The sequence below is a fragment of the Chrysochloris asiatica genome, unplaced genomic scaffold, assembly GCF_000296735.1.
Source record: "Chrysochloris asiatica unplaced genomic scaffold, ChrAsi1.0 scaffold00095, whole genome shotgun sequence".
NCBI lineage: Eukaryota > Metazoa > Chordata > Mammalia > Afrosoricida > Chrysochloridae > Chrysochloris > Chrysochloris asiatica.
In genome coordinates, this window is record NW_006408613.1 from 4,737,939 (window position 1) to 4,752,409 (window position 14,471).

General features: G+C 38.6%; 1 protein-coding gene across 1 annotated transcript in view; it reads left to right on the top strand.

Annotated features, from left to right (window-relative positions):
• MYOM2 (myomesin 2) overlaps nt 1-14,471 on the top strand; it is a 152,924-nt gene that overhangs the window by 19,396 nt on the left and 119,057 nt on the right. Inside the window, exons 7-9 of the mRNA XM_006866724.1 lie at nt 9,785-9,873; nt 9,954-10,004; nt 13,023-13,187. Coding sequence (XP_006866786.1) covers nt 9,785-9,873; nt 9,954-10,004; nt 13,023-13,187 — 305 coding nt within the window. The remainder of the gene's footprint in view (nt 1-9,784; nt 9,874-9,953; nt 10,005-13,022; nt 13,188-14,471) is intronic.

Consider the following 14,471-nt stretch of genomic DNA (forward strand, 5'->3'; position numbering starts at 1 on the left):
TATGGCTCTAGGATAATTGGAAGTTGAAACAGAACACATAAAGATTGTTGTTCTAGATATTAGTGAGCTGAAACAGACAGGTATTGGGTATTTTGAGTTGGACAATAATAGGGTTTGCTAACCTTGTTTTTGTTTAGTGCCGTCGAGTCGGTTCTTACTCATAGGACACTGTATGGGATTGCTGAGGAGTGGCTGGTGGATTTGAACAGCTAACCTTGCAGTTTAAACTGACCTTGAAGTCCAGTGCTTATCTTACAGTGCCAAATTGAAAAAGAATCATGTCATATTCATCATCAAAAAGAGCATTTCAAGTTCTATCTTGAAGTACAGTGGTATCTGTAATTGGGTAATATCCATATGCCTACAAGGAAGACCACTCAATAGCACTACTACTCAAATTTACACACCAACTACCAAAGCCAGTGATGAAGAAACTGAAGAATTCTATCAACTTCTACAGTCTGAAATTGATCAAACATGCAGCCGAGAAGCAATGATAATTATTGGTGATTGGAATTTAAAAGATAGAAACAAACAAGAGGTATCAGTTATTGGAAAATATGCCTTGGAGATAGATGGATGATGCTGGATATTGCATGACAGAATTTTATAAAACAAATGACTTGTTCATTGCAAATAACTTTTTTCAACAACATCATCATAAACATTGAGTATCATGTGGACCTTGCCAGATGGTCTAAACACGAATCAAATTGACTACATTTGAGAGAAGACATGTGGAGAAGCTCAATATAATCAACCAAAACAAGGTCAGGGCCAACTGTGAAATAGCAGACAATCAATTGTTCATATTCAAGGTCAGGCTGAAGCTGAAGAAAATTAAAACAAGTCCATGAGAGCCAAAATATGACTGGATATATCTCACCTGAATTTAGAGACCATCTCAAGAACAGATTTGATGCATGGAACAGTAATTATGGGATGACATAGTCACACATGACAAAAGCAAAGGGTCATTAAAAGACAGGAAAGTAAGAAAAGACCCAAATGGATGTTAGGAGAAACAAATTTGCTCTTGAATATCGAGTATCTAAAGCTACTAGAAGATATGATAAAGTAAAATAGGTTTCTTTGGAGTTTGTTGTTAAGTTGCCCCTGAGTCTGTTTCAGTTCATGGAGATCTTACGTACAGTGGGTTGAAACGTTGCCCAATCCTTCACCATCTTCAAAAGACAGCTCAAGAAGATAAACTCAAATGTCAGAATGAAATGTGCAGAGACTTAGAGTTAGAGCACCAATGAGGAAGAATACACTTTTTTCAAGTTGAAAGAAATGAAGAAAACACTTCCAGCCTCAATTTGCATTATTGAAGGATTTTATGGGCAAAATATTGAATGATACAGGAAGTATCAAAGGAAGATGAAAAGCATACTGAATAACTGTACCAAAAGAAATTAGTTAGGAGGTATCATATGATGAAGGACCAATAGCACTGAAAGAAGTCCAAGGTGCGCTGAAGGTCTTGGCAATAAACGAGGCCCCAGAAATTGAATAAATACAAATTGAGATTTTTAGTAATATTTTTTGACTTACACTCATATATATTGCATTTGAATACTTGTTTTACTACAGTTTAAACAATTGTTAAAATATATTTTGAAGAAGAAATTTGTACACATTTGAGAAACTCAGTTTGAAAGCCATTGTGGGACACAGTTTGAAAGCCACTGATACTAAAATACAGAAAGTATTTAAAAGGTAATTAAAAAGATCATAAAATATTTAGGGAGACTGGACACACTGGAAATGAAATCCTATGTACAGTTCCTGCTAAGAATTTAGCATAGGTTGAGATATTAAACAGCATCATCACCAATACACAAGAAGGGGGAGGGGAATGGAAGAACAAGGCAGATGGGAGAACAATTAGGCAGGTTTGCATGGGTTAAGTGGGACAGAGGTAAATAATGATGCATGCACAACCTTGGAACAACAGGACTCTAGGATACAGGGATTGAGACAAGGTTGCAATGGGCAAAAGGGGGCAAATAATGTTAAGACACTTGGCTGTATTTTGAAGCTTGGTTTTCCTTGCATACCATTGTAAAATAGACACTTGAGGGATAGAGAAAGGAATAGCAAGAAATATCACCACAGAAACCTTGTAAATTCATCTTCTGCCTATAACTGATTGGAACACTTAAAATGGGGCTACAACATGCCCAGTGAAGGAGGCTTCCTTCCTGTGGAGCCCCTGCATTACTTAAGACCATAGGTGGAATCCTGAACCTCACTCAGAATCGTCTGAGGTGGGAAATTTCTACTTGGAAGGACAAGCAGACCAGCCTGTAGCATCTAAAAGAACAGAAGATACTGCTTGAAAGAAAGACCGACAGGAAAAAACCAAAACAATAGCGGCTGTCTGACTGACTACTACAAGAACAAGCAAGTTGTTCACCCAGGAGCCATCAAGGCAAGTGGTTGGGTCCCCTCAGGGCAAACCCCCTTCCAGGACTAAGACTCAATGGGAATACGCAAGCAGACATACACTCTGACTGGTGACCACGTTGGTTACCAATAAGGGAAAGTGAGGGAAAAACAGCAAAGAACATGCAACGTAAGCCCTAAAGTGTTCAATAGACTCATGTGAACCCAGGTAGAGACCAGGGGACTCCTGGGTCCAGAGTCAGTGACATAGTTACAGAGGACTGGAGTGGAGAGTGAAGTGTCCAGCTGATAAGAAGAGAGGGCATATGCACAAGAGCACCCGCACTTGCAGATAAAATCCACTTGACCTGGCTTCAATGGCTGGGTGATCAGAACTCATCTTGAAGAAGAAAGACGAGGAAAAAAGGAGTAATATGATACAATTTGATGAACTTGCCTGACACCTATGGATGCAGTAGCTCAAAAGAGATAACAAATCTTTATAGCACGGATCATTCCCACCACCTCGATACACAGGGTAGACAGGGATGGTTAACTTGGACATTGAAAACCCAAAATGGGGGTCTACAAAAGCAAGAAGTGATTGACTTACTTGTTTTTCAAGAGGACGTGGAGGAAGGTAGAATGTACACTGAGTAGTATCCAATCTGTGTGGGTGAGCCTGATGAAAGGAGATGGGGATAGGTCTCTTGTGGCACAATAGTGAATAATCACTATCAGGACTGACTGTGAGGGTTGGAAATGTAAAGGTCAGCGTTTTGTAGCAAAAGAATTTTTTGCTACAAAAAAAACAAAAGTGGTTGACTTTGTAGTCCAGGAGCAGAGATCCCTGGGACCATCAAGGGAGAAGAGTGGAGTGCGGGATCCTACCCAGAGAAATGGTGACGCAAGAGATGTAGGCAGAGCAGCTGGGGACTTTAGACCCAGAAGGGGCTGTGTGCTGACGACCAAGGAGGGCAGGCTTGCAGGGTGCACCCTTTGGTTGGTTGATGATTCATGGAAGGGATTGTAACATGGTGATATACGAGGGGATGAATGTAAAGCTAATGTTCTCCCATGTAAATGATCACAAAATTCACAATAAAACATTTAAAAAGAAAACTAGCATCACCACTCAGGAAAGGATTCTGTCTTTATGTTGCTCCAGCTGATTTTTCTTGTAAACCCCAGACTGCATCGGCCCCATTAGCTCTGCTTTTTTCTGGGATGTTTAACTCATAGCCTAGAGTTCTCTACTTCTAAGCCTTACTCTGTCTTTCGTGTGTTCACATAGATTCCAGGTCAAGAGTTTTGAATCAAGCATGTTATGCAGAATGTTTTACTCATTTCCAATGATTTTCTAATACTTCAAGCTGCTGCCATGGGATGCTATAGCTTTCCTTTTTCTAATATGTATGCTGTTGTTAGACAGGGTGGGAATGTCATAGAGAAGGGCTTAAGACTGATCCCAGAAGATATATACCTTCCAGTTTGGCAAATTCATGTATAAAAACAGAGCTTTTATTGTTTAAGAAAAGTAAAAAAGGCAGAAAGTAAAAAATTCAAGCAATACAAAAGAATATATAAGAGAAGTAATTTTTCCTGCTACTCTCTGTCCCTAGTCTCCCAGGAATGTTCCCGAGAGACGGCTACTGTACCCTGTGTTCTGTGTGGGTATGTGTATGCATTTATTATATGGATAAATGAGCATATAATGTTAATGCTTAGCAATAGAGAAAGTTTCTGCATTGTAGAATTTTATGTGTATTACATGCACTTTCTATTACTTTGCTCCTGAGGATATGGCTATACCTGCTATGTATTTGTAAGTTGTATAGCAAAGTAGTTTCTAATGAGTTCAGGCTAGAATTATAGCTTTGTTGATGGGTTTTGGAGCTAGGTTTGTATTCCTCCAAGGTGAACTAGAAGATAATGAACTTAGTTTGTAAATCTACATGGATTGAGCTCTGTTGTGTGATCTCTCCCTTGAGCAGTGACAGTTAATGGAGGCCAGATGGCACTCACTGACACATTAAAGCTGCATTTGAACTTTGTGAAGAAGTGAAGGAGTTCTCAGTAGATAGCAGTGTTGTTGATGTCAAGTGCCATTGAGTTGGTTCTGACATATTGTGACCCTGTACAGGAGTCCTGATGTGGCGCTGCAGGATACTGCGCTGGACTGCAGGGTCAGCAGTTCAAACCCATCAGCCGTTCCTTGGGAACCCTCTACAGGGTCCCTATGAATCGGAAACGACTCAACGGTACTGAACAACAACAATAGGGTTTCCAAGGAGCAACGGGTGGGTTTGAGTCTCTGACTTTGAGCTTAGTAGTCCAGTGCTTATTCTATAGTGCCATACCATAACTCTAATAGATAGCATAGGTCTCCAAAACTTTCATCTTTATTGAAGACACAACATACTCATTAGTTGGAGAAAATATTTTCAGCTTCAACCTTCAAGTAAGGATTGAGTAAACTGTTGTTTTTTTCTTCATGGTATTTTCTTTGCCAGATTGACATTGGTTCATTGTGTCCACTTTTTTAAGAGACAGAAGAAGCTAGCAGGAAGAATGTAAAATTTGTAGTCATTTTGCTCCTGTTTACTTAACTTCTTCAAGTATCAACTTTCTCACTATGGTTATCAGATTAATAATATCTATTTTCTGGGGTTCTTGAGAATATTGTATAAAATAGCAAATGCCTGGAAGTTAGAAAAACTCAATAAAGATTAGCTCCTCCTCCTTGCATCCCTTTTCTTCAGTGACCTTTTCTGGGGAACCTGATGGATGACAGTTCATAGTCATGAAAATAAGCTTCAGTGCATGTGTAAGATAATAGCTCTCTGGTGGTGTAAACAGCTTGTGCCCTGCTAGTAATCAAAAGGTTATTGTTGTTGTGAAGTGCTGTTGAATAGGTTCCAACCCATAGTGACTGTGTATAGGATTTCCGAGGAGTGACTGGTGGGCTTGAACCACTGATGTTGTGGTTCAAAGTGATTTTGTAGACCAGTGCATTAACCTGCAGTGCCACACCAGAACTCTAATCAAAGGGTGGTTCAAATTCACCCAGTGTTATTGTCAAGGAAAGTTCTGATGATCTGTTTCTGTAAAGATTACACTTGTTGTCATGAGTTGATTCCAACTCATAGTGACCATCTAGACAGACCAGAGTAGAGCTGCTCCACAGCTGTAATTTGTATGGAAACATTTTCCTCCTGCAGAGCAGCTGGTGGGTTTGAATGACTCAACTTTTGGTTAGCAGATGAGTGGCTTAAGCACTGCACCCCAGGGTGCCAAGAAAACCCTATGGAGCTTCATTCTCGCCTGTAACACAGGAAGTCATCATCAGAAGCAATTGACTTAGTAGTAGCATGTTTGATTTTTGGATTTTATAAAATGGATTTGGGAAAGCAGTAATTCCTGGGCCAGTGTTTTTTCAGGGATTGCATCCCTCTAAAATTCTTCAAGGAGAAATGCCTCAAATATGTGGTCCAATTTGAACATTTTCATAATATCCTTAAGTGAGTGGTTCATATATTGATATTACTTTAAGATTTTGAATTTAACCTTCTGTGAACTTCCTGGTAGGGAGTTTCTCACTTAGGATGTGAATGTGTCTGCACATACCTCAGAATCCCTTGTTCATGCTAGTCACACATCAAGTTCTCTGAGCTGCTTTAGTTCTGATCAGGGGCTTGGATCAGTTCTCCACTGATTCATTCTGGATTGTAGTCCAAAGGGGCTTGAGGAATGGATTCAGGAAGATGGCGGTATAAACAAACTATTGTTGCACCCTTTCTCACAAATACAAAGGGGCTTCATAAAGTCTGTGGAAAAATTCCATTGTTTAAATTCAATCTTTTCACAATCTTTCTGATGTCCCCTTGTGCAACAAGGAAATGGTAATTGGTTTTGGGAGACTGAATTGAGGAGCAAAGGAAAGCAGAAGGGAACTGAAATCAGGCAAGAATCAGTGAAGACTTGGGTAGCATAAGTGGGAAAATCCCTTATTCTACTGTGTCTTTCCCGCAGAGTATGTGGGCCACCAGCTTCTGTGAAATGGGGAAGTGGTCACCAAAAATTCACCTAAACACTATAGGTCCTGCTTATACAAAGAGACAGGACCCCAGCTGTGCTCTAAAATTAACAAAACAGACTTACACAAGGGTCCATTTGGAGTGTGCCAGTATCTCCCCCACATAACTCTGTTGACTGTAAATCTATTGTGAATTGTTATGGAAGGTCTATGCAGTGGAATCTACTTTCATAATGAACACTCTACCTTCACCCTATACACTCCATAACTGAGGCCTCTAGAACCAACAGGACAGATACAACTCCCTGGGGATCAGTTTGAGTTTGTTTTCTTCCCCTTCCAATCAGTACTGAGGAATGCTTACTGAAGCTGCTCTGTGCTAGGAAACAAATATCATTAGTTGGTGCTACACCAGCAGGCAACATACAACATACTAAATGTGGAGTTCTGAGAGCAACAAGGCAGATCCCCCCCCCCCCCCCCCCCCCCCCCCGCAGAATGTTCATAGTGTGACAACCTCTTCCCCAATTGGTAGCTGTTAGCTGCAGGACTGATATGTATTCCGACAGAAGGTGGAGTCAAGAGGTGGATCATCTTAGTAGAGACTGCTCCCTCCACTACCACAGGACAACTACAGCTCTGAAACTAACAAGGCAGATGTGTTGAAGGTCCTTCTGGGGAGTTCCAGTCCCTCCTCCTCCTCTTAAAATATAAGAAGGATTGGCCATACTGCCAGTGCTTGGGCAAACCTGGAAGGCGATACCCACTCTGAAGAGGTTTTCCAATCAAAAATATGGTTGGCAGAAACGGAATGGACAAAAGTAATAACCAGAGAAGGGACTGCATCCTTGGTAGAAAGATTACAAGATGTATATATTCTCAATAACAACAACTGAATAAATTATATTGTAGAAAGAAACAAAGATTCTTGACACTCTAGTTAGTGGTTTAGATCTAGCTTTGATTCACAGTGGCTCAATTCTAGCTTATTCCTGAGGCTGCCTGATAATATTGGTTTCTGGACCTTTTTAGATTATGCTAAAGTATCTTAATGAAAAGTTTATTCATTAAGTATTAAAAGTAATTAATCTATATTCAACCAATTGTCTTACTCTAAAAAAATTCATCAATGGAAAAGTGTGGTGATCATCCAAAGCACCATTTTTAAGTGCTAGTGTACTTAAGTACAAGCTGGCACTGTTGTTAGATACCTTTGAGTATGGTCTGATTCATAGCAACTGTATACACAAAAGAACTAAACACTGCCCGATCCTGTGCCATCCTCACAATTGTTGTTGTGCTTGATCCCATTACTTCGGCTATTGTGCTGATCTATCTCCTTGAAGGTCTTCCGCTTTTTCACTGATGGTCCACTTTATTAAGCACGATGTACTGCTTCAGGGATTGGTTCTTCCTGATAATATGGCTGAAGTATGAGAGACAAAGTCTCGCCATCCTGGTTTCTAAGAAGCATTCTCTCTGTACTTGTTCCAATACAGATTTGTTTGTTTTTCTGGCAGTCCATGGTGCTTTTAATATTCTTTTCCAACACCATAAATGCCATAACTAAAATGCATCAATTCCTCTATGATTTTCCTTATTCATTGTCCAACTTTTATATGCATATGATGCAGTTGAAATAACCATGGTTTGGGCCAGGCATAAACTGACAGCTTTGCTCTTGAACACTTTAATAGGTCTTGTGCAGTGTATTTGCCTAATGCAATGCATCATTTGATTTCTTGACTGCTTTTTCCATGAGTGTTGAAAGTGCATCTGAGCAAAATGAAGTCTTAGACAACTTCAATCTTTTCTCCATATTTCATGATGCTGTTTATTGCTGCAGTGGTGAGGATTTTTGTTTTTTTTTACATTGAAATGCAACCCATACTGAAGACTGTGGTCTTTGATAACCATCAGTAAGTATTTTAACTCCTCTTCATTTTCAAGAAGCAAGGTTTTATCGTCTGCATATCATAGGCCGTTAATGAGTCTTCCTCCAATCCTGTTGCCATGTTCTTCTTATATAATCCAGCTTCTCAGACTATTTGCTCAGCATCAGCACAAAGATTGAATGACTATGGTGAAAAAATACAGCACTGGCACACACCTTACCTGCTTTAAAATCATTCAACTTCCTTTTGTTCTGCTTGAACAACTGACTATCTCTTGCTTTGTGTATGGGTTCCTCATGAGCAAAATTAAGCTTTCTGCAATTTTCATTTTTCACACTGTTATCCATAGCATGTCGTGATCCAAATAGTTGAAAGACTTTGCATAATTCATAAAACACAGGTAAACATCTCTTGGGGATTCTCTGCTTTCAGCCAAGACCCATCGGACGTCAGCAACGAGATCCCTAATTCCACATTCCCCTCTGAATCCAGCTTGAACCTCTGGCTGTTCCCCATAAATGTACTTTTGTGGGTGTTTTTTTAATTTTTATTATCTTTAGCAAAATTATACTTGCATGTGATATTCATGATATTGTCCAAAGATTTTCACTTTCTTTGGAATGGGCTCAAATATACATCTTTTCCAAACAGGTAGCTGTCTTCAAAATTTCTTGGCATATATGAGTGAGCACCTTCAGTGCTGCATCAGTTTATTGAAAGATTTCAATTTGTATTCCATCAATTCCCTGAGCCTTGTTCTTTGCCAATGCCTTCAGTGCACCTTGGACTTCTTCCTTCAGTACCAGTGGCTCTTGATCATATGCTGTCTCTTGAGACAGTTAAACATTGACCATTTCTTTTAAAAACAACAACAAAAAAGCCTAGTTAGGTCAAAGGGAAAATTCCTGGTCTACTTTAGAACTATCACTTGGTATGATTTCCAGATTGTTCTGGGTATGACATCAATTTATGGGGTCTTGCTTTGACATACAGCAGTTACATGATGCTCTCAGGCATGTCTGTTTACCATTCCATTATGAATAATTCTTTTAGATCATAGGTTGATGTAACTGGAGTCTTCTCATTGACAAGATAATCAAAAACTTCTACAGATTTCTCCTTGTGGAATATAGATTTCTCTTTGAAAATAAAACTAAGGGACTTTAGGAAGTGTCAGCAGGTGGTGGTTGTTATTGTCGCATGTATTTCCCCCCCCTCAACTCTCAAACCAAATCTTAGTCCAGGATCAATTTTTTACCCACATCTATGTATAATTAATGTTGTATGCTGTCATTTTGTTCCAAGAATTAAAGTTGACATTGTTATTGAACAAATCATTCAATCACAAAAGATCTAGGTCATAAATTTTGCTTTAAAAGATGCTTTTATTCAAACTTGGGTCATCAATTATTACAGAGAACTCCTGCAATATATTTAGGACTTTGTTTTGTTTTTTTCTTAAAAGGGCAGATTTTGATGATACAGCAACATACACAGCAGTGGCAACTAATGCCCATGGGCAAGTGTCAACCAATGCTGCGGTGATGGTGAGAAGTAAGTATTCACTTACAAAGGAACACATATTTATATTTTCTTTATTCTTTCTTTATAATTTTCACTTCATTATTTTGCAGGGTTTAGAGGAGATGAAGAGCCATTTCACTCTGTGGGACTGCCTATTGGATGCAAGTATATATTTGTTTTCTTTTAGTGTAGAAAAATGCTTATACACAAAACAATACCTACAATTTAAAACATATTTTCTAAGGGTCAGTTAAAAATTTCCATATTTCAAAAAGCTCTTCCAAGATTTTCATGGTTAGTGTGAGAATGCAGACAGTTTTCTCTTATGTAATTATTTAGTTAGCTGGTGTTATTAGAAACTGGTGAAATTTTGTCCTTGAGAACTTTAAAGTTTAAATTGGGAATAAAAAAACAAAGCATAAAATGAATGCAAATCCTTGATTTGAATGTATAATATCTCCATATTTTACAGTTAAGGATACTTTTATCCCCTCAAAAATAATTTATAGTGAATAGGCACTTCAGATCAAAATGGGATGTTTTGTAGTAATTTGCTTAGAAACTGGCTTGAAATCTGGATTTAAAAGTTTTAAAATCATTTTATATTATAACCCATTGCCATTGGGTCAATTCCAACTCATACTGACCCTATTGTGAAGCTTTTCCTTAGAATTTCTGAGGCTTAACAACTTGACATAAGCAGACTGCGTCATCTTTATCTTGCTTAGTGGCTGGTGAGTTTGAGCCACAGACCTTTCCGTTAGCAGCCCAATACTTGACCCACTATGTCACTGGGGATCCTATTCTATCTTATGCATAAAATCTCCTAAATTATATAACCACAGCATTATGTTTTTTTTTTTTTTGCTGGTGTCCTGTTTTTCCACTTACTGTTTTACTGTTGATATTTCCTGTTAAATACAATGTTTAACATGATAACACTATTTCACAATGTGGCTATATACCATGCAAAATATACTTCATCCAGTCCCCTACTGTTCAAGTGGCTGTAGTGACCCTGTAAATATGAGTTTCTTTCTGAAGTCTATGGCTAGTTTTAGACTAGGCAGCTAAAAGATGGGTTGGCTCAAGCAAGGCAAGTGTATAGGAGGGTAATCATGCTGATGGCACTGAATAACTTGATATATTTACTTTAAATATGACTTTCTTAGGATTTTGGTAATGTGATGTAGATCCTACCTGAATTTCCAAAAGAATTCTTATATATTCACATAGAGTCTTTAAGTTTTACTACAATTTGACACGTGCTGTTATTGTTGTTAAGTGCTGTCGAGTAGGTTCCAACTCATAAGGACTGTTAATAGGGTTGCCAAGGAAAAGCTGGTGAGTTTGAACTGCTGGCTTTGTGGTTAGTAGTCCAGTGCTTATCCTACAGTGCCACTCCCAATTTGATGCCTTGTTATTAAGTTGTTATTAAATGATGTTGATTCACTTCCAATTCATAGAGACCCTTTATAGGGTTTCCAAGGTGTGGCTGGTGAGTTTGAATCACCAACCTTGCTGTTAGCAGTCCAGTGCTTATTCTATAGCACCACACCAGGACTTCAAATTTGACACATAGATGTTACAAATTGAGTATTGTTAAGTGAAGAGCTGACCAAAATAATGGTTGAGTGTAATGCCTCTATTGGAGCCACTGAATATCTCTTGTAGATTATATTTTTGATAATTTTTGTGTTAATTTTATTGTATGAGTTTACATTCAACACTGGGTAGAGTCCAAAACCACTAACTGGCAAGTTGGGAAAAGTTCAGAGCAAATAAAAGGGTGGTTAGTCAGGGTGATCTGAAAATTTGTGTGTTCATAAATATCTGAGGTGTTCTTCAAGTCCCAAAGACAAAATACATTTGATTTGGAGAATTGTCCCTATGCGGCACTGTGGAATAAAGAACTGGACCACAAGGCTGGTTTGAATCACAAAGTCGGTGGTTCAAACTCACCAGCTACTCCTTGGAAGCCTTATACAGGGTGGCTATGAGTCAGAACTGACTTGGCAGGACTTAACAACAACCCCAACAACATTCATAGAACTGTCTGGGATCTCAAGATGCTATCCCCTTGTTCTCTTTTATTTATTAAATTTTTATCTTTGTGAACAAAAGTTGTGAAATATTTACAATATACTCAAGTGTATAGATACAAATACTACAGAAGTTGTATTTATGTATTCATCACCCATATTCAACGATGTAAATATTTCACTAATTTTGCTTTAGTTACCTTATCTTAGTTATTAATATAAAATTTGTACAACATAAAAATAATCATTTTAAAGTGTACAATTCAATGAAACCTCAGTCAGTTTTTTAAAGATAAAAAAAAATTCAGAAATATAATTAAGACTCCATATTCTTTTACTGCTTCTTCCCTATTCTGTCTTCCTCCTGACAGAAAAACATGATCTTAAAGTGTGTTTGTTGTTGACATTAAGTGCTGTCTAGTTGGCGCCAACCCATGGTGACCCTGTGTAGCATTTTCTAGGAGCAGCTGGTGAGCTTGAACTGTCGATGTTGCGGTGCAAACTGACTTTGCAGTCCAGCGCCTTAACCTACAGAACCACCAGGACTCCTTAAGTTTGTAGCTATTTTGTAAATGTTCACTATACACATGAACTTATAAATAATAGATTTATAAGTGAATGCATATATTATAATAGATTAATTGTGGATTTCTTTTGTAATTTACTTTTTCTTCTCACTAAACATTATCTTTTTGAGATTTAATCATGTACTTATGGCTCCAGTTAATTCAGTGTATTTTAGCTCCAGTCTCAATAACATTCTGTTGATGAATATACCACAACTTATTTTGAATGGGAGAAAATAGTAGCCTCAGAGTTGATACGACTTACTGAAACTCAAACATTTTGGGGTCAACATAAAACTTAACATTCCTTATTTGTAAGACATATTTCAGATGCCAAGATGCTTCCATGCACACCCATGTTTTTTTTTAATTCTTCTTTGGCACATGAGCAAAATAAAATACTACGCCTGTTTTCTCTCATTTCCAAAGTAGGTCTTTTGAGATAGTGAACATAATGCCACGGTGATAACATAATGTATGTCACGGTGATGCAGTAACAACATGAGGCTTACATGCTGTATTTAAAATCTTCTCCCCTCTGATGTAAGCGTGTTGGGTTCTCGTTTTGCAGTGCCCTTATCATCTGTGATTCCTTACACCCACTTTGATGTTCAGTTCTTGGAGAAATTTGGAGTCACGTTTAAGAGAGAAGGCGAAACTGTTACTCTCAAATGTACTATGTTGGTTACGCCAGACCTGAAAAGAGTGCAGCCGCGAGCAGAGTGGTACCGAGACGGTAAGTGTAATAACGCCAAAGCCAAATTCCTGAGAAAATAATCCCATGTGAATAAAGCTGCTTGTGTAAGTGTTGTTTGTCTTTAAATTGTTTGTATAAAAATGAATTCTTAAAATTTCACTATCAATTTGGGATTTGCCTTTTCGACTCCGAGTTTTTCATATATGCTTTCTACAACCCGTATTAAAGCAAACTAATTGAGTAACTACAGAGGACTTGGCAGTAGCGTCAGCGACCTTCAAATTCATCCAGGGGACTTGCTGACAGATTAGTTGGGCGGCACCTGAATCTAGAAGAGTTTCAGAGATTTTTAAATAACTAAGTAGAAAGATTATCTAAGTGATTTTAAAAAATGAGACAGATTCTGTTTCTTTTCTTTCTCAATTAACACGTTTAGTTGACATTTACTTAAGATTGACTCCACTGCAAATAACAACAACAAATTATGTATACGACTTTGTTCTATGTGTAATCATTTAATTTTTATAACAATCATTTTGTTGTTGTTGCTAACCATCTGGTTGGTTCCTACCCATAGCGATCCTATATAGGGTTTACAAAGAGCTTCTGGTGAGTTTGAACCACAGACCTTGAGATTCAAACTGACATTGCAGTCCAGCGCATTAACCCGCAGTGCCACACAAGGACTCTATAACAGCCATGTTGTGGTTAAGTGCTGTCAAGTGGGCTCTGATCCATAGCGACCCTATATAGAATTTCCGAGGAGCGACTAGTATGTTTGAACAACCAATCTTGCAGTTGAAACCGATCTTGTCGTCAAGTGTTGTGGGTCACACCAGGACCCACAGCACCACACCAGGACTCCAATTTCATATTATAGATATGGAAACGGAAATTAAGTAACAGGCTCATTCTGTTCTACTGGTTCCTGACAGAGCTGGAATTTGTACCCAAGAAGCTGGGCTCAGAATCGCTGTTTGTCACCATGCAATATTGCCTTGCTGTTGTTAAGTCCTGTCTAGTCCTTTCGGATTCATGTCGACCCTGAATAATTCCGGGTAGCCTCTGGTGGGTTTGAACTACCAACCTTGTGGTTAGTAGTCCAGTGCTTTTCCTACTGCCCCACACCAGGGCAGGAAATACTGCTTTAGCAGTCACACTTCTTATCAGGAGTCCTTGTGTGGCACTGTGGGTTAATGGGCTGGACTGCAAAGTCGCTTTGATCTGCAAGGTCTGCGGTTCAAGCTCACCAGCCACTCCTTGGAAATCCTATACAGGGTCACTCTGGGTCGGAACCGACTCAATGACACTTAACAACAAATC